Raw genomic sequence first — 22738 nt, forward strand, 5'->3', positions numbered from 1 at the left:
AAACTCTGAACCCATGTAAGAGAATGGACTCAGTCCTTATCCACACAAAGCTTTTCATTCACCAAGAGCTTCAGGTACATGGACTTGGGAATTCTGCACATGTACCAGCTGTCTGCTAGCCCCTATGAACTTGGCAATTGAAGAATCTGGTACTTCAGAGGTGGTGGAAACTGCAAAACCCTCACATAGTGTAAGACTGCACAACTGGTAGGTGACTTCCAATATCCCTCTCCCCCATGTTTCCCCAAGAACAGAGATGAGGCAAAAGCAGACAAACGCACATGGAGGCATTGAAGTTTCCAACAATACCAGGGGATTCCCCGGGAGTTGGATAGCGGAAACATGGGTTGTTGGCATTGCAGATGATCCCCTGTATCCATGGCAAGGTTCCTGCTGAAGGCATAGCTTTATTTGGAAAGTGACCTAGAATAGAAACACAGGCGTTAGGAGACAAACACATGATACAATCGTCTAATATACAGGATTGTATTTGAAGAGTAGTGCTAACCCTGCACTGGTTATTGACCCAAGGTGCCTATGAAAGAGCCAACCCAAAGAAGTACTAAGCATGTATTTGACTCTCCACACTGCTCTTTCAAATCTTGCTGAAGTCTAAACCTTTCCACTAAAGAACTAGTGAAGTCATAGGCCAGAGTTTACATCCTGTTTAAGAAGAAAGCAGTAGCAAACTACTCGTGACAGATCTCCACCAGTATGCCACTTGTATACTTGTGAATCCCATACCTCCCAATGACTGGGAAAGAAAGGCCTCCCTTGTTTAATCCTAGACCTTACATAAGCTGTCAGGCTGCTTTTTGCAGTGAGCTTGCTTCCTCAACCCCACGCTAGGGAAGGGATCCTGGAGGAAGATTTTGCCCCTTCCTCAGTATCTTAAAGCTCAAGACGTTGAGGATCAGGTGCCCAGCCTCTGGTGCCCACCTCAACCTCCCAGCATGCAATCACTCAGCAGGCTGGCTCCCTACCTCCACAACCCCAAAGGAAGTATCAAAGCCCAAGAAAGAAGTAGTATCAAAGCTGTTAAATTACAGCAAGGTGGATTCATGTGGATGGCTGAAGGAAGATGGGAATCTTATCAACCCTCCCTGAAGAAAGCCTAGGACTCTGTGCAGAAGGGTTAAGGAAACAAAGTTTATTGTTTCCAATACCCAGTTCTCTGTGCTCCTAGTTCTCTGCTTAAAAGAAGAGCTATTCATCTGGCCTGACTTTTGTTTCATTTTGCCTTTTTGTTCTTCTTGGCTGAGGGGCTTGCAGTGAAAGAGGAGGAGGGAGAAAGAGGAAAAATGCTAAGACTTTCAGATTCATCTTGTAAAATTTCCCAGAGAAACATCTTCTCTGTCCTCCATGCCCTTCATTTTACATTGTTAGTAACGCAAAGAAAATGTTCAGAGCAATGTCGAAAGAGGAATGGCACACAAGAGTTTATGGTAACCTTTTAGACACAGTGATGCATGTAACACCAGTTTCTCCAAGAGTAAAGCAGGACTCTGTTGGTTTTAAATCAGATAAGATATACAGAAAACAGTGCAACAGCACATAATTTTCATTACTGCAAACATCTAGCTTTTCAGAAGAGATTAGTCACGTCTTGACAGATTCTCTCCCTTCCACCAAAAAAGTGCATTTTGAATACTTTGAAGGGTCACAGGAACAAAAAAGAAAAGTTCTACACGACACAAGACAGCACTAGCACTCTGGCCCAACAGCAATCTAATATGTCTTCTCTCACTGGTCTGGTGAAAGCCACACAACTATCACTTCAAAGTTAATTGTTCCTTCATATTTTAAAAAAAACTTCCTCATACTAAGCCAGGCCGTTAGAAACAAGAAACCCTGACAACAGTCCAATCCTTGGTTCTTCTCAACCAGGGAATGAAAACTGAAAATTTTACTTGTTTGTTGAAAAATACTACCATTAAAGTACTGAGGCTACGTGGAAGCTACGAAGCACTTGCACACAGCTCTGTTACTGCTATCACCAGACGTTACTGCTATCACCAGGCATTACTGCTATCACCTACAAGTGATTTCATAACAGCATACAACACTGCCACTACAGATAACAATCCTACTTCCCTTAAGGCATCCACAGGGTTGCCAAAAAGTTCACCATCAACCCAAAAGCCTTCTTTCTTTCTATGTCTGCTTACAGTTCAGCAAAAACTGCTTCACTTCACAACACATCCACATCTGTCAGCGTAAGTGAACGTTCAGTGAAACCAATCCAGACAACACAATTTAGAAACTTATTCAAAGATTCTCTTCAGAAAACAAAGAGGAATTAGCCATAGAAGTGAATTAAAAGTTACCAGATGCCTTGTGCTCTATAACTGCTGAGGACAATGTAAGAAGGTGGACAAAGCAATAATAGTCAACATAAATAGGAAGGGAAAAGGATTGCAGGTGAAAGACTCAAAACTATGCTTATGACACCATGGTGCCAGAGCATATGTTTTACATGAATGTTACTGACTAGCAAGACCAAGCCAAGTAGTTCTATGAAATCTCAGCTCTTGCTAGGTTTCAGTTTATATACAGCCCTGCCATACCCAAAATTAATTACCACTGTGGTTGCTAGTTATTTAGAAAAGCTGAGTAGAGTGCTAATTGCTTCTCTTCAGCTTCACATCTGAAGCTACATTACAGGTATCTCTCCTAATGTCACCATAACATTCAGTCAGAAGAAGCAGTTCAAATTCCACGTAAAGTATGAGATTTAACTTAGGGAAGTTTTAACTATGCTGTTGAGTGCTGAAAAAAGTGAGTTAGGCAGTACATGGGATCAGCAGAGTCCAAAGTGTAATGGGAAACTGCAAACACAAACACCTCAGCTTTAAAAGATACCAGCTTGAACACCCAGCAAACAGCACAAAATGCCCCAGACACTGCAAAGACAGGATAAGTGCTGTAAAAGGGAGTTCTTTCCTTACTTCAAGAAAGAAACACTTCAGAGGGCCCTTCAGAAACATGTTTTGCTGACCCTTAAACCTTACCTTGCAGTAATCAGGCTAAGAAAAACAAAGAGCTCTTCCACAATCAGTTAATTGCAGTATGAAGCTGTCACCAAACACAGTAAAACAACATCATGTTGCTAATAAACAAGTCATGCTTCCTAAATCAAATGGCAACCAAAGAGACCTATAGATATTAATTTATAAAGAACAAGCTTTATTTGAAAGAAAAGCAGAAATGTGCACATTTAGGGTGCAAAGAGAAAAGTAGAATTGTTTTTTTTTTTTTTGTCAGCAATGTATGACTGCTGAATCTACTAAATGCAGAGCTGACACTGTAATAGTTTGAAGGAATGGAATCACTCTTGTGCTTTTTAATGTGATACATTAATGCATTTTACTACCTGGAAACAAGATTGCTTTCTTAGAGATCTTAGAACACTGCATTCTTTTATGCTAAGTCACACACAGATCAAAAAAGAAAAGTAAAACTGGCGTTCTGTGCAGGTTTTATAGATATTGCAGAGTTGTACAGCAAATTCTCAGGTAATATAAATACAAAATGAGAAACAGCAAGAAAAAGAGCAGCAGCCTACAGTCCTGGAGTAACATCAGTTAACTGCAGTTCCCAAGGTGGAAGCAAAGAAGTTATTAAACCCTCCTACATATTTCTGACTGAAGTAGGGAATCACTGCTCTTTGCATCTTGCCAGTTGCATTATTGTGTTCTAACCATGAAACAACAAGCATTTTGGGTGCAGCTGCTGTGTTTGCTACTTACATTCATGCTGCTCATAGGGTGGATATGAAAGTCTTACAGAGATCAGGATGAAGAAGATAAACAGAGGCCAGGCAATTTCGATCAGCAGCTGGAACTGGAAACAATAAAGGCAAAGTATTAAGACATCATACTCAAAATAAAGGTCAGACCAGAAGTTCTAGGACAATCCAATTGTAAGCCAAAACAGTTTTGTAAGTACTGTCTCACTTTGCTATGCCTATGCATGCCAGGATCAAGAAGTTTGTTCCTCTAGCTTCAGAGGATAATCTGCAAAGAATTACAATTTTTTTTTCTCATTGATATGTGCCAGTTATTCAACTAAAATGGATGTGCTAAAGGGCTATTTTTGGCTTCTTTTTATATCTTTCTGTCTCCTGACTGAAAGAAACCTCCCAATTAATCTTTCTAGAAATGAGCTGAATTTTTCATCCCAGATTTTGAGGCAGTGGAGTACTTATATCCCACTCTCACAGCAGACCATTAAGCTTCTACCCCAACACATCAGGCACTGTGCTGATGCATGCTACGCCAACTCTTTCAGTACTGCAGAAATGTATTGGTATCTAGAAAGCAGAGCTACTAGGATTGTTTTGTTCTAGTCTGTTTTGTTCTGATTTATGTTTTTTCCTGAAGGTAGGCAGCATCCACTGGTGGAGGTCATCTACTGAAAGGCAGTGAATATCAGGTAAATAAATAAAGAACTCAGTTATTTAGAGGGACAAGACAAGAAGAAAAAGCCTGCTATTAAATATACAACATTTCTTAGACAAAGAATTGAAGTGCAGAAAACTTCACTGAAATGTGTCACATCCCAATGAAGATGTGGACAAAAGCAAGTCTCCAGCCTAGAGCTTCTGAGACACAAGCTGAAGTTTCCCAGACCTGAGCTTCAGTATTCACATCCCTACTTTCCCGCTCCAGAAAGACTGCATAAACATTTATTTTGAGTAAGCTATGAGACAAGGAAAACCTGAAAGCTTTTTATGCTGCTATTCCATATGTTTCTCATCTATTACTAGTAGCAGAACAGAGTGCTTTCTTGGTCAAATAAAGAAAAATATTTTCCACTTCTTTCCTGAAAAACAGTCTTTTCTAATAAGAGGTCTACATCATTCTCCTTAAAAGCCAGAGTGTAAGACCTGCAACCTAGTGGGAGGCAGTATCCCCACCCACAGACATGTTTTTCCATCTTCCATCATTAACAGCTGAAACTGGACTCTTGACACTCAGCACAAGGCACTCCATGCAAACCTTGAGGTGAGAAACTTCTAGGTAACTACTGTAACTCAACATAAGCACACACTATAAAAACAGGGCATTAAAACAAAGGTCACTTGCTCCAGCAGAGGAAATTATGTAGGATGGCTTTTCACAGATACCCTTCACAGGTGACATCAAACAGCAAATAGCACCCCTATCTAAGAGGTATAAAAATTGAGCATCAGTCTTCCAGGCACTCCTGGTAACAGTGCCAGTCTCTGCAAGATAATTCTGGGATATTGTTACCCATTGGATCCTGAGATTAGCTCAGCTGGTTAGAGCATGGTGCTAATAACTCCAAGGTTGCCGACATAATCCCCACATAGGCCATTCACTTAGGAGCTGGGCTTGATTATGCTTGTGGGTGCCTTTCAACTCAGAATATTCTGTCATCTGTTATTGTCATGCACACACTGTACAACTATTGGGTAAGAAACTCTACTGAGACCACAGTAACAGAGGTGCCAGGAAGATGCCTCAGTATCTCTGGTCTCTTATTACAATAAATGATGTAGAGGCAGCACACACTCAGCCATTAACATTGACAGCCTGCTTCCATCTGCATTAAACAGTGCTCTGGCTTCCAGAGATCAGTATTTAGACTAGGACACTGACAACTTGTCTACTCCTGTTTTCAGGATACTCTTATAGCGGCTGCCAGGATGGCATAGCAGGACTTTTCCTCCATTTGATAGAAAAGTGCCTATGAAACCAGGACAAGTCCATTCCATCTTCCAGCATCAATGGTCATGATTTAGCACATGTCACAGCCCTCTGCCACCCTGGCTGCAGGCAAGCAGCATGCAACCCAAGCCTCTACTGCTACACTACTGAACAGTGTCCTCTGGGCTTGTGTAGGCTTCCTGTCGTAACCAGTGCGCACAGACAGCATCTCACAGCCCTGCAACTGCTGCAGAGCCAATGAGAAATGCTGCCCTTGAGCTCAAGCCTTGGCTTGCTCAAAGAACATCAGCCCCAGCCACACCACACTGGGGTGGACAGCAGTGCCCAAGTGGCTCTGTTGCTGAAGGGGGAACAGGCCACCTGCACACACAGCTCTTCTTTTGCATGCCTGGTTACACAGTCACAAAGGTAACCACACGTGGGCTGCATGCACGACACACCTCACTTGGCACATCAACAGCCTGGGGAGGATAGAGAAAGGGGCAGCTCAAACTGAACAAGTTGCACCTTTACAGCTTAAGGAAGGCATCATAGCAGGCACCTACTACATTGTGAGAGACAGCTGGCAACTACTGCACCAGAGGCTTGCGCAGGCACAAGATCAGAGTGTCAGGAGCACATCAGTAGAGACTCCTCAGCAAGTCTCTTGTGCTGCTCAACAAAAACTGAGTTATCTTCCTTTGCTCCTAAAAGTAGGTTCCCTCCCCTACTGCTTCCTGACCCTGCTATGACAGCACTTTTCATCCACTTTGGCCTTTCCAGACAAGGACACAAAGATACTAAAAGGGAACATGTCTCACTGAGATTCATTCTAAATAGATATTGAAAAACCAAGTCTCCTCTGCCACTTTTGTGCTGCAATGACCAGCTTGGTAAATAATGAAATTAACCTTCCAGCACCCAGCCCCTCACCTATCCCTGCTCCATCTGGAGTTGAAGAAGGAACATCCCATTTGCACACTGCAGTTGAATTTAGCTAGGAACAAATTTGTCCTAATTTTACCAAGGTTAATCCCTAAAGCATGCCAAATTTATATCAGTTGCCTGATTCAGGATGCCATTAAACACTGAGTTCTACATTGTGTCAACAGGAAATCTGTTGAGCAAGAACTAAGTAGACTATCACCCCACCCCACTGTCAACTCCCCTTCCCACTTTTATGGTCCAGTTTCAGTGTTAGCTACAAGAAGCTAACCAATCTCTCCATGCAAGTTTGAGGTGTCTCCTCATTTGCAAGAAAGCAGGGAGAGAAAGGTTTTTACACAGTGACCCCTGAGCATGATTTTTCTTTCCTCTCTCCCTGGGAGCTCCTTCCCCCCACTTCAGTGATGTTGGAAGTTATCCAATACAAAGTAACACTTGAACTGCACACATTAGGGTGAGCTTTGAACCCAGGTTTCACAACGCAGCCCAAACTCACAGCGGCCAACGAGGGGGTTCAGTGCGAAGCCAAGGCTAGACCACATTTTTTCTGAGAAGGGTAAGGATCAAACTATTTCTAGGCTACACCTTCAATAAGTACAAACGGGAGAGAGCCTTCATCAGCACAACTCAAGGACAACAGTCTCCTAAAAGGAAAGCAAAGAGAAAGAACTGTGCAGCTCTGATAACAGCATGGTAAGAGATGTTCTGCTCCTTCTCTGCCATTTCCTGTTAAGTGGACTTTTCCTCCTGACATCTTCTCATCCCAAATGAGAACCATTAATGAGAAAACTGCTGCATAACTGAGGAGCCCCACAAAAACAAGTAATGTCTCAGGCCTTCATTATGAATTGACTAATAATCAGTGTGGAATAGAGATTATGAGCAGTTTCATGCCCTCTGGGGTACTTGATGGGAAGCCAGTACAGCAGATCTGTAGATACCTACCTGTCAGAAGGTACCAAGAAATAGCTGAGCAGATCCAGAATGGTTACCCTACTGTGTTTCTCTGGCACCACTGAAGAATATGAATGCACCTCTGCTGCCCAGTAAGCCTACAGCTACCTTGACATGACACACATGCTAAACACTGACCTTTTCACACCTGATACAATACTGGGGCTGCTCGGCCTGGAGAAACACTCTTTAAAACTACCTGAAAATGAGGTTATAGCAAGATAGAGGTTGTTCTCTTCTCCCAGGGGACTAGTGACAGGACCAGAGGACATAACCTCTAGCTCTTTCAGGGGTCAGGTCAGACATCAGGAACAGTTTTTTTCATTGCAAGCATGAAAAGGGCAGGCATTGCGACAGGCTGCCCAGGGAGGTGGTGGAGTTGCTGTCCCTGGAAGTGTTCAAAAAATGACTGGGCATGACATTTAGTGGTAGAGTTTAGTTGGCATGGTGGTGTTTGGACAAAGGCTGGATTTGATGATTTTGAAGGCCTTTTACAAACTTAATGTCTCTATGATTCTATTATTTTCAGAAGATCCTGGCAAAAATATACCAAGCCATCATTCCCACTGTAAAATTCAGCTCCTCTAGAATAGCCCTCCTGATTTACCTAGTTTAAACATCATTCCAGAAAATCCCACAACATTCTGGAATTCCCCTACCTTCTATGGCAGTCTGGTAACAGGCAAAATTTAGACCTCTAGTAGCAAGATAGGATGAGTATTTTTAGCTCTTAGGGCCTAGGTTACATGGGCAATTGCTGAGAAGAGACAACCTTAAGGAGCCACAGCCAATTTTGAGACTACTTCCCCAGCTTCATATGTAACACTTTCCTAAACTATGAGACTGTTCACAAGGCCATGATGTGACCCACATTCAGAAAGCAGACAGGCTCACTCCTTGCAGTTGATACAATTCATGACCTCTCTGGTGGGCAGTCCTATCCTGGAAGATCAAGCTCCATGAAAGGCAAAAGCATGCAAGACAAAAACTGGCACCATTGGCAGCTCTGTTTACATACAAGAAAAGACAAAGAGGTGATGAGCCCCTTGTCTGTTTTATTTAACAATGAACTAATTCCAGCTCTGAATTCACTGGACCCAAGTTCCATAAAAACAAGCCTCAGACACCTGAGTGAAGACTTCAGGGACTGTGACCATTACCAGTGGTAAATATGATAGCCTTTCGTCTCTTGTGACACTGAGTTTCTAAAACAACCCAACCAGCTGGCAAGCATCCTGACATTTGAAAGGTTCAGAAAGCTTATCAGAGACCACTTTCCACTCACCACTTCACTAACTCGTGTTCCTTTCACATTCCCTACGGATACCTCCTCAAGGTCAGATCTAACAGGCCAGATCCTCTGAACAAGTCTGTTGCACAAATCACGCCCTTGTCCAACACAGGTATTCCCTAAACCCCCATGCTTTCTCAGACTTTTAGCTGCTTGCAATAGGTATAGCATCCTATGAGGTCTCAATCTAAAGGGAAAAGAATCTTAAGAACACCATACTGGATCCACACTCCTGTGTCCTTTTTATTACAAGGAGAAATTCTTCTTATGTATTGTCTATGTTTAACAGATAAATTTCCACACTGTTAACAGATGGTGAGGACAGCATTTCAACCACTCAGAACACACCCTGGCAGAAGAACATCAGTTGCCTGGGTCTATCCTCGTGCCGGTACAAGAACATGCTTCATGCCATCCACTTAATCTGTATCTTCTGTTGTAAAGTTACATAGGAGGTTTGGGATATACTCAATGATTAAAGTCACTGGAGATGTCTGCTATTGCCTCTGCCACTTCTGCCATTAGGAAGTGGCAGGATTTTGTTGCCATTTTATGCAGCCTGCAGCATTCAAAAGGTTTTAGACTCAAGGGCACATCCCTGCAGCCTGGCAATGCCTCACCCACAGAGTGGAGCAGGTCTCAGCACAGGTTTTCATTTCACATCTTTGTTACTGCACACAGCAGTCATGCACCCTCCTTGCCTGATCTGACACCAGTGTTTCAGTACTCCGACGCTCTCTCACACTGGAAATCACGACAGAAGTTTTGAGCACCTTCAAGCCCTCTGGTTTCTGTCCACCCACCACTTTCTCCAGTTTGAATAGGGTTTTCCCAAAGCCAGACCAATTGCTCAGGCAGGGATCACTAGAGGAGGAACATTAAGTAAGATACAGGATATTTCCCTGTGTTTCTTGAAAAGCTGTATAGCCTTGAAAGCTATAAGACGGTAACTTAAGATCTACAAACACCCTTGGGCTAATACTTACAGTCTGTCTTCTTCTGTAGGTAAAGTTCTTCCATAGCAGCAATCCCAGCTGCGTCCAGAAAGCCATCTTCCTTCAGCAAAGCCTAGAAATTCTCTTTGTGTAGCAGCAGTAGTACACGGTACAGATGTTGTGGCCAGTCATTAACTAGTGAAAGAAAAGAAAAACAGGAAAAAAGTCAGAAGGGGAAAGTTCTGCCATTCAAAACAGAAAAGGCAACAAGACAGGGAAAGACAAGAGGCTGTATTCTGTGACACTGCAGCCCCTCCGTGGAACACCCCATTGCCTTCTTTCTTACCCTATGCTCTCCAGCCAAGTTTCATGGGTCTCAGTAAGCTCAGATTTAGACTCACTTTTTCCTTATCTCAGAGCTCCAAAGCACAAAAAGAAGTTTGCTATACAATTTTCTTATTTTCTGCCTCAGAAATTCCAAGCGCAAGGACAGCCCAGAATGAGAATAAGTAACGGGCTTTGAAAAATGATTTAAAGATCTCTCTGAATAAGTCTGAACCATACAATTCAACACTTTTCCTTAAAGCCTCTTTCCATATTCACTTTTATACTGGTGAAAAGCTGTCTGCCAAATTAGGAAAACCTTTGTTTTGAAGTCCAGTCAATACCATTTGTAAAAGAAAGTGCTGTGCATTTAACAGGCAAGAGAGAAATGCCCATTCCCTTGAAGGTAAGTAACTAAGAAGGCTGTTAACATTTAGATGAAGTGAATGGAAAATTGTTGTTGAGTCACTGTTTAAGTCTTGCAACCACCTGGCCTCCAACAATGTTGTGCATTAAGTGTGCGTCGTGCTACAGTACAAGAGCACAGAGGATTAAAAATATTATTTTAAAAATTCAATCTCTTTGGTGGCAATTAATAAGAGCATAGTATAGTACCATTCCAACAAGGCTCAATCTTAAAGTTCTACATGAGCTTTCACTATATTAGTTAAATGTCATTAAAGCCAGAATTAATTCAGCATATCTTAATTTACTTCTGAGTTTTAAGGCCACTTCAAATTAAGAGCAGCTGAATCCTGAGCAAGTGTCTGCACAGGAACTTAGTTAATCCACATTAAATTAATTCTGATTTATGTACCTGAATACACTTTGTTGACAGAATCAGCATTAAGAGGCCAACTAGCAGTTGATTCAAACACACACCAAGAGAATCACTTTCCAATACCTGTTAAATTTGGAACACACGCTTTTGAGTCAGATGTCCCACATAACAGTATCCTAGCCCTAAGATTCAGAGTTGCATGTCTAATTGCAAACTGCATTGAAAAGATTACCAAAAATCCATAAGTGTGCTAGGAATATAAGACTTCTTTGGGAAATTCTCTGGCCATACCTACACTGGAGTAACATCAGATGAAAAATTAAGGATGTGAGCTTTGAGATGATGAAAAATTGTCATCTTTCAGTCTCTTCCAAAAGTAAATTCCATTACTACAATGATTTGCAAACTAAAAACTTGTCTCTTAATAATGTAGGTCTGTGTTACAAAAAAAAATTCTCTAACATGACTAACAAAAATAAACCAGTGACACTGAGTTCTGTAGATGATTACACTGTAGTACCACAACAGGACAACAGTGCTTTTTAACAGAGTACAAAGAACCAAACAGCAGTAATAGATGCCTACAAAACCTTACAAACTGAACCTCATAGCAGCAGCAGAGCATATAGTCAGCACAGTCTCGATAACTTCTGCCATGTGCTGCTCTAACTCACTGACAGGACCTCCACAGATGCTCCTTCACAGAATGATGCCAAACTCATCAGTCAGAACAGCCATCCTTCCCTGCCCAGTGCATCCTGCTGGCTGGAATACCCTAACACTAACACATTGCAGATGCACGCACATCTGGCTGGTAAACCATGAATTCCCAGGCATACTTAGCAAAAGGCATTGGCAGGCTACTGGCACATCCACAGCAGGGAAAAAGGGGAATCTCAGAGGACAAATCCTGGCCGATGACTGCATCCATGCTCAGGGACCCAAAGCACCCCTTCTGCTTACAGCCTTGGATATGGGGGTGTTCTGGTTTGAAAAGCAAAACCAGTGAGAGACTTCAAGTCAGAAATACAATTTATTAGGAAAAGAGAAAAAAAACTAAATACATGCAATAATACAAAAGGAAAGAAAACAGCCACTGACAGAGTCAGACTACAACCTGACACTCTGGTGGTGGTGGGAGTCCAGACTGGAATGGCTTCAGTCTTCCCAAAGTGGCAGATGTGGTTCTGTCAGATCTTGAAGACGGGTGTAATCTTCCTCTGACGGTGCAGTGGAGAAACCCCAGCTGTTCCCAGTGGGAAGCTGCCCAGATTATATTCAGTCAGGAAATGCTTGTCTCCTCCCTCTGGGCGGAGCATCCCACAATGGGATGATCTAATTTCAACAGTCATGCAGTGACATTGAATGGGCCATTAACAACAGATATCCTCCCAGGGGAGAATGATAAGAAGATAAGAGATAAGGAGGAGGTAGAAAAGGTAAGAAGAAACTGCTCACAGATGCGAAATTAATAACATCTTGCATTTCAACCTGGGACATTATCCACCCCTTATTCAATTCCCATCTGTATAATGATGAAACCTTACACATAGCTCTCGCTTAAAACTATATTTCCCTGTGGTACACAACGGGTTTCCCAATCCTTCTGCATTACCCACCAGGTGTAGCCGGGTCCTTGAGCAAAAACAACCCCACGGATGGGTTTGTCTTTGTCTGAGGTGGGATTAATCCAGACAGTCTTCCCTAAAATACCATTCATGTGTATCACAGGAACTTTGTCTCCATTTGCTGTGTGCAGGGGTTCAGACTGGGCCGGACCAGCTCGATTGATGGACCCTCTGGTGTTGACCATGCAGGTGGCTTTTGCAAAGTTCAACTCCCAGTTTCTGAAAGTTCCCCTGCCAAATGCCTTCAGGGTAGTCTTAAGTAGTCCGGTGCACCATTCAACCTTCCCGGCAGCTGGTGCATGATAGAGGATATGATATATCCACCCAATGCCATGTTCTCTGGCCCAAGTGTTTATAAGGCTGTTCTTGAAATGGGTTCCACTGTCTGACTCAAATCTCTCAGGGGTGCCATGTCTCCACAGGACTTGCTTTTCTAGGCCCAAGATACTGTTTCAGGCAGTAGCATGGGGCACCGGGTAGGTTTCTAACCATCCTGTGGTTGCTTCCACCATGGTCAGCACGTAGTGTTTGCCCTGGCAGGTTTGGGGAAGCGTGATGTAGTCAATTTGCCAGGCTTCCCCGTACCTGTACTTCGACCATCGCCACCGTACCACAGAGACTTCACCCGCTTGGCCTGCTTGATTGCAGCGCAGGTCTCACAGCTGTGGATGACCTGTGAGATGTTGTCCATAGTAAGGTCCACCCCTCGGTCACGGGCCCATCAGTATGTTGCATCTCTCCCCTGGTGACCAGAAGCATCATGGGCCCAACAAGCTAGGAATAGTTCTCCCTTATGTTGCCAGTCGAGATCCACTTGTGATGCTTTCACCTTGGCAGCTCGGTCGACTTGTTCGTTGTTGTGATGCTCTTCATTAGCCCGACTTTTGGGTATGTGCGCATCCACGTGTTGAATCTTAATGGTCAGCCTCTCTACTCAGGTGGCAATGTCCTGCCAAATCTCGGCAGCCCAGATGCGTTTCCCTCTGCGCTGCCAGTTGGCCTTTTTCCAGTGATCCAGCCATCCCCACAAAGCGTTAGCTACTATCCATGAGTTGGTGTAGAGATAGAGCCTTGGCCACTTCTCTCGTTCAGCAATATCTAAAGCCAGCTAGATGGCTTTAAGCTCTGCAACCTCACTTGATCCACCTTGTCCCTCGGTAGCTTGTGCAACTCGTCGTGTGGGGCTCCACACTTCAGCTTTCCATTGCCGGTTAGTATCTACACTTCGGCAGGAACTATCATTGAAAAGGGCATATTGTCTTTCAGTCTCCGGTAGTTCATTATATGGTGGGGCTTCCTCAGCACGTGCCACTTGCTCCTCTTCTTCAGAAGATAATCCAAATGTCTCCCCTTCAGGCCAGTTTGTTATAATTTCCAGAATTCCAGGGCTATTTGGATTTCCAATACTGGCGCGCTGGGTGATGAGGGCAATCCATTTACTCCATGTGATATCGGTGGCATGATGTGTAGATGGAACCTTTCCTTTAAACATCCACCCCAGTACTGGTAGCCGGGGTGCCAGAAACAACTGCGTTTCAGTGCCAATTACTTCTGAAGCAGCTTGAACTCCTTCATAGGCAGCCAAGATTTCCTTTTCTGTGGGAGTGTAATTTCCTTCAGAGCCTTTATAGCTCCAGCACCAGAATCCCAGTGGTCGACCCCGAGTCTCCCCAGGCACCTTCTGCCAAAGGCTCCAGGACAGGCCATGGTTCCCAGCCACAGAGTAGAGTATATTCTTCACCTCCGGTCCTGTCCTGACTGGGCCAAGGGCTACCGCATGAGCAATTTCCTGCTTGATCTGGGTGAAGGCTTGTTGCTGTTCAGGGCCCCAGTGGAAATCATTCCTCTTGCGGGTGACCAGGTATAAAGGGCTCACAATCTGGCTGTACTCATGAATGTGTATTCTCCAGAAGCCAATGGCACCTAGGAAAGCTTGTGTTTCCTTCTTGTTGGTAGGTGCAGACATAGCAGTTATCTTGTTGATTACTTCTTTTGGGATCTGACAACATCCATCTTGCCATTTGACTCCTAGAAACTGAATTTCTTGAGCTGGTCCCTTAACCTTGTTTTGCTTAATGGCAAAACCAGCTTTCAGCAGAATCTGGATAATCTTTTCTCCTTTTTCGAAAACTTCCCCTGCTGTGCTCCCCCATACAATGATGTCATCGATATACTGTAGATGTTTGGGAGCCTCATTCCTTTCCAGTGTGGTCTGGATTAGTCCATGGCAAACAGTGGGACTGTGCTTCCACCCCTGGGGCAGCCTGTTCCAGGTGTACTGCACTCCCCTCCAGGTGAAGGCAAACTGAGGCCTGCATTCTGCTGCCAAAGGAAGGGAGAAAAAGGCAATGGCAATATCAATGGTGGCGTACTACTTTGCTGTCTTGGACTCCAGCTCATACTGAAGCTCTAACATGTCTGGCACAGCAGCACTCAGCAGTGGTGTAACCTCATTCAGGCTATGATAATCTACCGTCAGTCTCCATTCCCTACTGGACTTACGCACTGGCCATATAAGGCTGTTGAATGGTGAACGAGCCTTGCTGACTACCCCTTGGCCTTCTAGTTTACGGATCATTTCATGGATGGGAATCACAGAGTCTCTATTGGTACGGTATTGCCAGCGGTGTACTGTTGCTGTGGCGATTGGTACTTCTTGTTCTTCAACTTTCAGTAGTCCCACCGCAGAGGGGTCGTCTGAGAGACCAGGCAAAGTATTCATTTTTCTGTTGCCTTCTGTCGCTACCACAGCTATCCCAAAAGCCCAGAGATGTCCCTTTGGATCTTTGAAATATCCATTTTTGAGATAGTCTGTGCCAAGGATGCATGGGGCCTCTGGGCCAGTCACGATGGGGTGTTTATGCCACCCATTCCAGTTAAACTCACTTCAGCCTCCAATACAGTCAGCTGCTGGGATCCTCCTGTTACCCCAGAAATAGAAATGGATTCTGCTCCTATGTATCTTGATGGCATCAGGGTACATTGGGCACCGGTGTCAACCAAAGCCGTGTATTTTTGTGGGTCAGATGTGCCAGGCCATCGGATCCACACAGTCCAATAGATCTGATTGTCCCTATCCTCCACCTGGCTAGAGGCAGGGCCCCTTTATTCCTGGTTGTGGTACATGTTGCTCTCTTCCTGTAAATAGGTTCCTGAGGTTCCTTCAAGAGGATCAGTCATATCATCATTCCTATATTGTCTGGAATTCTGTGTATGAGAGACTGGAGCAGCATTGACTCTAGGTGAGCTTCCTGTGTTAGGTGTTCCTCTTTTCAGTTCACGTACCCGGGCTGCTAAGGAAGAGGTGGGTATTCCATCCCACTTCCTCATGTCTTCTCCATGCTCCTGAAGGAAAAACCAGAGGTTACCTCGTGGAGTGTATCCTCTCTCTTTGGCTGGGGGACGCCAGCTCTTAATGGCAGAGACTCTTGTTGGTTCTGGCGAGATGTGGTAGACTTCTTCCTTGAGTTCCTTTTTTTAGTTTCTGATGGCTCTCTTCAATCAAGCTCCGGACTTGCTCAGCCGGTTTTGTTTCTACGGACAAGACATGGGTACGATATGGGGTGGTGACAGTGTCCTCGTAAATTCTTAGTTTATTGGCCAAGATGCCTACTCTATCTTCACCTTCTCTCCATTACAGTGTTGCCAGGTAACGGGAATATATCTCTGGTCCAAGCCATGCAAATGTCAACCACATTTGTGATGTGCACTGGACACAATCTGGGCTTTTAGGAAATATCTCATCTTCTGAGAAGATTATCTCCAGCACAGCCAATTCCCTCAGGCATTGGATAGCTTGTTCCATTGTGCTCCACTTTCCTTGGTGCACCTGGAGGTCTTCTTTACAAAGGTATCTGTCCCTCACACTCGTCAGCAGTCCCTGTCAGAGACTGAGAGTTTCCTGGGTTCTCCTGATCCCCTGGTCAATGACTACATCTCAGGACAGTGCTCCCAGTTGCCTGGCCTCACTTCCATCCAGAATAGTGTCATTGGCTGCAGCATCCCGGATGCAAAGCAGCCAGGTCAGGATGGACTCGTTTGTCTGGCGGGTGAATTCCCTCCGCAGGTCACACAGTTCACTTAGAGATAGAGAGCAAGTAATGATTTCTGGTTCTGTCTTTCTGCAGGGTGTGAGGGTCCTGCCACAGCTTCATCAATCACTATGCGGACTGATTTGCTCTTTGATTTCTTTTTCTGAACGGGGGCAACTGCTATTGGTTCAGGCTGTTCCGATTCGATGGCGGTTTGTGTGGAGATGCTGACGGCGCCTTCGATTTCTTCTTCTGTGACAGTCTGTGTAGATACAGACACTGTTTTGCTTTTGGTTCTTTCCTCCACTGTGTCAGTCTGCGTAGACATGGATGTTGTTGTCTGGCATTTGGTTTTCTCCTCCTCTGTGGCGTTCTGTGCGGACACAGACGCTGTTGATTTTTTTTTCCTCTTCCTCAAGAAAACGCTGCATCATACCATGTAGTGCTTTGTTCCTAAGCATATTGCAGGCTGTGCAGAGAAGACAAAACAGAACCAACAACAACGCTACGCTGTCCTTGGCATCCAGAAGGAACTCAACTTTTTCAAAAACTGCTGGGTTAACCCTGAAAGGCTGGAAAAAGTAATTCTTTACCTCTCCCCCCAGGGGCTGGGTGCGATTGTTGAAGCCCCAGATGTAGCAGCCTAGATTAGGACAAGCAAACAAAATTCAGTACATGTTCCAAATTATGTTCATTGTCTCGGAGGTTACCATGCTATAGATATAATAAATCAATAAAGCAATTTTCATACCATACCCTGGGTTTACACAGGAGCATTATAATCCGCAGATAATGCCCTGTGTGCGGAAAAATATAGAGAGCCAGATATAAGACCCATATAAGCATGTTAAGCATCATAATGAATAGGCACCTTCCACAATACAAAATTGTAATTCTGACTCTTCTCAGTAACTCGAGCCCCAAGTTGGGCGCCAAAATTATGTTCTGGTTTGAAAAGCAAAACCAGTGAGAGACTTCAAGTCAGAAATACAATTTATTAGGAAAAGAGAAAAAAAAACTAAATACATGCAATAATACAAAAGGAAAGAAAACAGCCACTGACAGAGTCAGACTACAACCTGACACTCTGGTGGTGGTGGGAGTCCAGACTGGAATGGCTTCAGTCTTCCCAAAGTGGCAGATGTGGTTCTGTCAGATCTTGAAGACGGGTGTAATCTTCCTCTGACGGTGCAGTGGAGAAACCCCAGCTGTTCCCAGTGGGAAGCTGCCCAGATTATATTCAGTCAGGAAATGCTTGTCTCCTCTAATTTCAACAGTCATGCAGTGACATTGAATGGGCCATTAACAACAGATATCCTCCGGGGGGGGGGGGGGGGGGGAGAAGATAAGAAGATAAGAGATAAGGAGGAGGTAGAAAAGGTACAAAGAAACTGCTCACATATGGGAAATTAATAACATCTTGCATTTCAACCTGGGGCAGGGGGGTGGGGGGGTCTTTGAAGCACCTCCTCTTGATGTCAGTATTACATATCTAAAGCTGCAATCAACCTAGCAACACAACTAAGTAGGGAATATTGTTACCTCTCCTTTGTACTACCTCTACTCTAAAGTTTCTGAATAGTATTTGGGGGATTTAGCAACACTTTTACTCACCCTAAAGAGAAACATGGATTACTTCTCACATTGAACATAGGCACTTGCTGACTAATGTGGTACAAAAATCTTTTTAAGAACACTAAGATAATTGCTCTTTTCATGCATTTTTTCACAAGGATACTGGTACTGGCCTGTGGGTCACAGACCTCCATTTGATTTTTTTTTGTGCTCTCCACCATGCCGAAAAATCATTGCTGCCTGAGTCTAATCCTGCAGCCATTGCACAAGTCTGGCATACAGAAGTAGAGGACTGGAAGGGACTGTACAGCCTTCTAACAGTCACAGGTAGTTATGCAACAGCTGTTTTTTATCTTCAGAAGGGTGTTCAGAGTACCCACTCCATACTTCATTCCCATGCCCCCAATACTGTTAAATTTCTGCAAAAAAACTAATTTCCAATGTTTTCCAGACATTAAAGCTAAACATCAAAACCTATGAGAATAAAATGCCACAGGAAGAGTACAATAAGTATCCCATGGAGAGTCAAAGGGACTTTTGGTGTCTCATCAATGGAATTAGACCCTATTCCTGCATCTTAATGCCCTGCACAGAGGCAAAATGGTCTATGGAATGAGCATATCAAAGGGTAGCTGGTTTAATGCACATCAGTGAAAATTCACATACTGATCCCTTGCAACTGCAGTCAGTCCATAGGATCCAGAGCACGGAAATACTGCTTTATAGATTATCTCACATTAGCAAACTGTAGTGAGCTAAGGGCATGTCTTTTATCACTTAACTCATCTCAGCAGACCAGCCAAAAGCATGCACAGCCAGGAAGATTCAGCTGTGCCACCTGCTTGAGCTTCAGCTCTCTGGAGTTAAGCTAAGCTTTACTGGGAAGAAAGCAAATTATCTGGCCTGTTCTTCCTGGACAAAAGTTTTAAATGTTATAAAAATATTGACTTTCAAGGACTGTCCAGATGTAGGCATACCAGCTAAATCCTTGCATTAATGTAGGGCATGGAGCCTAACAGTGGACTAATCACCAATGGAGGTGCACCTGAGCATGAAGTGTATCCAGTTCTTCCAGCCATGCTGGGTGACAGCTGCAACAACACTGTATGCCCCAGTCAGTATGTGTTACAGACTGATGAACAGGTTTGTTAGTAGTCACCTGTGATTTTCATCCACAGAGGCTGACATACTTGGTTCACTGCTGACACAAGGTTCACTTGAACAACTTATCCATCAGAAACTACTCAGCAAACTAATACCAGAGGAAAGAGGATAAGCATACTTTCAGATGTTCTTCCAGCTCACAACAGGCAAGAACTGTAAGTCAGAGATGCAGAGAACTGATCAACCCAACACTTCCAACTTGGTTAGAGCTGAAGTCCCACTTTATCTCTACTTCAGACCAGTCCAGTAAGTTCAACATAGCTGGGAAATATAACTTGCCATTTAGTACTGCAGTGCCAAAACTCTGTTTGTTTCCAATGATGGCTTTTATGTCTCACCTGTGTAAAATTTTGAGCCAACAGCAGCTATCAGTGATCACTCTTAACACTCACCCAGAACTCCCTGAAGAAGAAATACTGCTTTCTGTCTAGAGTAAGAAAAGCTGCAGGAATCCATCCTCATAGCATTAGTTTTCCTGTGATATGAAGTACCACAGTACAACACCCACCCACACAGTTAAAGCACAGGTTACACACACTTGTCCCATGGTCTGCCTTTGCAGAAGACTCCCTCCACATGGCATTTCGCCCTGCTGCAGAAGTCCTGAATGGCCTCCCAACCCACACAGCTGCAATTCCATCTCATTTTCTGCAATTCAGAAAATTACTCAAGAGAAAGTAAGGGTACAGGGCAACCTCTGAAAATAATGACAATGAAACACATCCTTTGGCTAGCCCTTTCTCTCTAGAAAGGGTGCTAGCCACTATTTCAAAGTAGAATGGCTGTTGATAAGTTGACTAGCTGTTAGACCAACAGTCTCCAAACCTAATCCCTCTTAAATAAATAATAATAAATGTTAATAAATGCATTAATTGCTAATAATTAATCCCTCCCTTTTTAGAGCTGTAGATTTAGAGAGTAAAAAGCTTAAGTGGCAGAAAATCAGTTCTCCACCCCCTTGCCTGGTGTCTGTATTAAGTAAACATAAAATAGCCTTCAAAAGCAGCTTTCTGCAAACAATGCAGCTGTTTGCTTTCTTTGGATAGGCAAAAAAACCTTTCCCCTAGAGAAAAAAAAAATTAAATCACTATTTCAAGAGGGAACAAAGTGAACTTACCAAACCTTACGAGACTGGAACATTTCAGGGTTTTGGCAAGACACTACAGACTATTTAAACTAAGTCTTTGTCAGCAGAGCTAAAAAGCTTTCACCAGTTGGTGGAAGGCTCAGTGGACTCCATGAAAAAAAGCTAGCAGCCCTCATCCTTTAAGTCACATTTTCCTTATCACAGAAGCTACCACCACTGGCAATTCTCCACAGATCAAGTGGCCACAGAGAGTACAAATCTAACAGCTACACATGAAGCCCTCATGAGCTACAGGAGCCAGCACTTTCCTTTCTCACAAGCAGACATGATCCACCACTTCTGCTTCCTGCCCCAGACAAAAAAATTGTACATCTGCTTAACTCCAATAGATCTTGTCTATACAAGTCAAATGAGACTCAGTTTGGAAGAAAAGAAGCAACTAAAATATAAACATTGGATTTCTGCAGAAATATAGTCCTCTTTTTATGAACACTGATAAATGTCTTGACATTTAATTTCTTTTAGGTAGTGTCAAGATGCATTTTGTGAAGGAAACAATATCATGAGCCATGTGAATTCTGAAAATCCTAGATCTAGAGTCCTCCAGTGATCTGTTTGCCATCAGTGGAGAGCAGATCCCTCTCAGAACTGTGGATATGAAGGCGGGACAGAAGGGCCTCACTCATTAACTGACATTCTGATTGTGCTGGTTTTGCATTAATTAATATTTGGTGAGGAGGGAAGAAGCCAGTCACGGAAGTGATTTTCTAAGAGAAGCTGCTAAGAGTTTCCTCTGTGCCTGACAAAACCAATCAGTAAATAGTTTTGAATATTGACACTTTGTTAAACCACTAGAAAGCTGAATACGCCTCTATAAACACACATGTTAAAGATGAACAAAGCCCGGGAAAAGTCTCTCTTCTGGCGTGCAGAGAGAGAAGTGCTTCCCAGCTCCCAGCCTAGCAGCCGGGTGGGGAACGGGAGGCTGTGGGGCCTTGGCTAAGTCAGGGCCAGGCCGTGCTGTTATCATCTTGCCCCCGCACAGTGTGGCTGTCGCACAAGATCATGCGGCTGAGGCCAGAGGCAGCCCTGCAGCCCGCGCAGGGAGTGACCCTGCAGCTGGAACTGAAGGACCAGCCACGCGGCCGATCCTGACACAGTCCCAGTGCTGAAAATCCATCACCACGACTGCCTCGGCTGCCGCCCAGCAGGGATCACAGGACCATCAGCAGGCCCCGGGCGAGATACCAACTCTATCAATGCATAAATAAGACTTGCAGACCTTCAATCCTCCCTCGAGTGAGAGAAAAGGACAGAGTCAAGGCATGTAGAGGAACAACATGAAGACATCAAGGTCAATGAAGAAAGAGTCAAGTCCCAGATGGAAGGAGAATGAGAAGATGCCTTAAGTTTGGGTTGAAATCCTCTTGTAAGGCTATGGAGAAGAATGTAAATGATACATCAGACTCTTTTCCCCTATAACTCATTGGAAAGTATGAGGAGATGTAACATTCAAAGATATGAGCCAAGGCATCTATGCTAAAGTAAGCAGATGTTGAAGTAGCTGTAATCCCATGAGAAGACTGAATAGAGAGAGAAGAGTGATGAAGACCCTCTTACCCCAGGGAAAGAAGACCTCTGTTCCCAGAGATAAGATGATCTCAGAGACAGATAAAAAGAACCTTTCCTCTTGAACAACTCATCTTTAAAATAGTACCCATAAGTTGGCATGGCCCCTAAATGCAGCTGTGGGAAAGCTGTGAAAAATGGGAGTGATTTCACAATTGCAGATTCCCGGACGGCTGCTATTTGTGGAAATTAAAAGCTACAAGAGAACTGTTTCTTGTGGAGAAGCCTCCATGGCATGGCTAGGGAAACTCCTCTCCCCAAGTGAACTGAAGAAAGACTATTCTAGAAGTAGTTCTAGATTAGAACTGACTTAAAAGTCCCAAGTTTCATCTCTTTACATTGTCAGTGAGAAAGAAAAGAGGGCTTGTAGAGGTGAGGGAGGAGAAGTGTTCTAAAGTTTTATTCTGATTCTTATTATTCTTTCTTTCAGTTACTGTTAATAAAGTTTTCTTCATACCTTTTTTAAAGTTCTGAGCCTGTTTTGCCTTCCTCCTAATCCTATCTCACAGCAAGAAATGAGTAAGTATATTCTAGTGGATGCACTAACAGTCGGCCAGCACTGAACCCACCACATTAACTGGTGCATTGGCCAGGAAATCTTAAATTGGTCAACCAAAACCACTACACTGACCTACACAAGACAAACCACCAGAGGACTAGTGGGTTGGATGGGGATTGGTGTAGCAGAGGTGCAAGTAAGTCTAGAGTCCAGAATTAAATCC

At 43.8% G+C, this 22738-nt stretch overlaps 1 protein-coding gene across 3 annotated transcripts in view; it reads right to left on the reverse strand.

The window, feature by feature from the left end:
• ABCA1 (ATP binding cassette subfamily A member 1) overlaps positions 1–22738 on the reverse strand; it is a 100323-nt gene that overhangs the window by 67796 nt on the left and 9789 nt on the right. For all 3 annotated transcript variants that reach the window (XM_068176209.1, XM_068176207.1, XM_068176208.1), the window contains exons 2-4: positions 9849–9992; positions 3750–3843; positions 282–423 (exon numbers count right to left, since the gene is read on the reverse strand). In XM_068176209.1, the coding sequence (XP_068032310.1) occupies positions 282–423; positions 3750–3843; positions 9849–9914 (302 nt within the window). In that variant the 5' untranslated portion in view covers positions 9915–9992. The remainder of the gene's footprint in view (positions 1–281; positions 424–3749; positions 3844–9848; positions 9993–22738) is intronic.

This window comes from Anomalospiza imberbis, chromosome Z (assembly GCF_031753505.1).
Source record: "Anomalospiza imberbis isolate Cuckoo-Finch-1a 21T00152 chromosome Z, ASM3175350v1, whole genome shotgun sequence".
Taxonomy (NCBI): Eukaryota; Metazoa; Chordata; class Aves; order Passeriformes; family Viduidae; genus Anomalospiza; species Anomalospiza imberbis.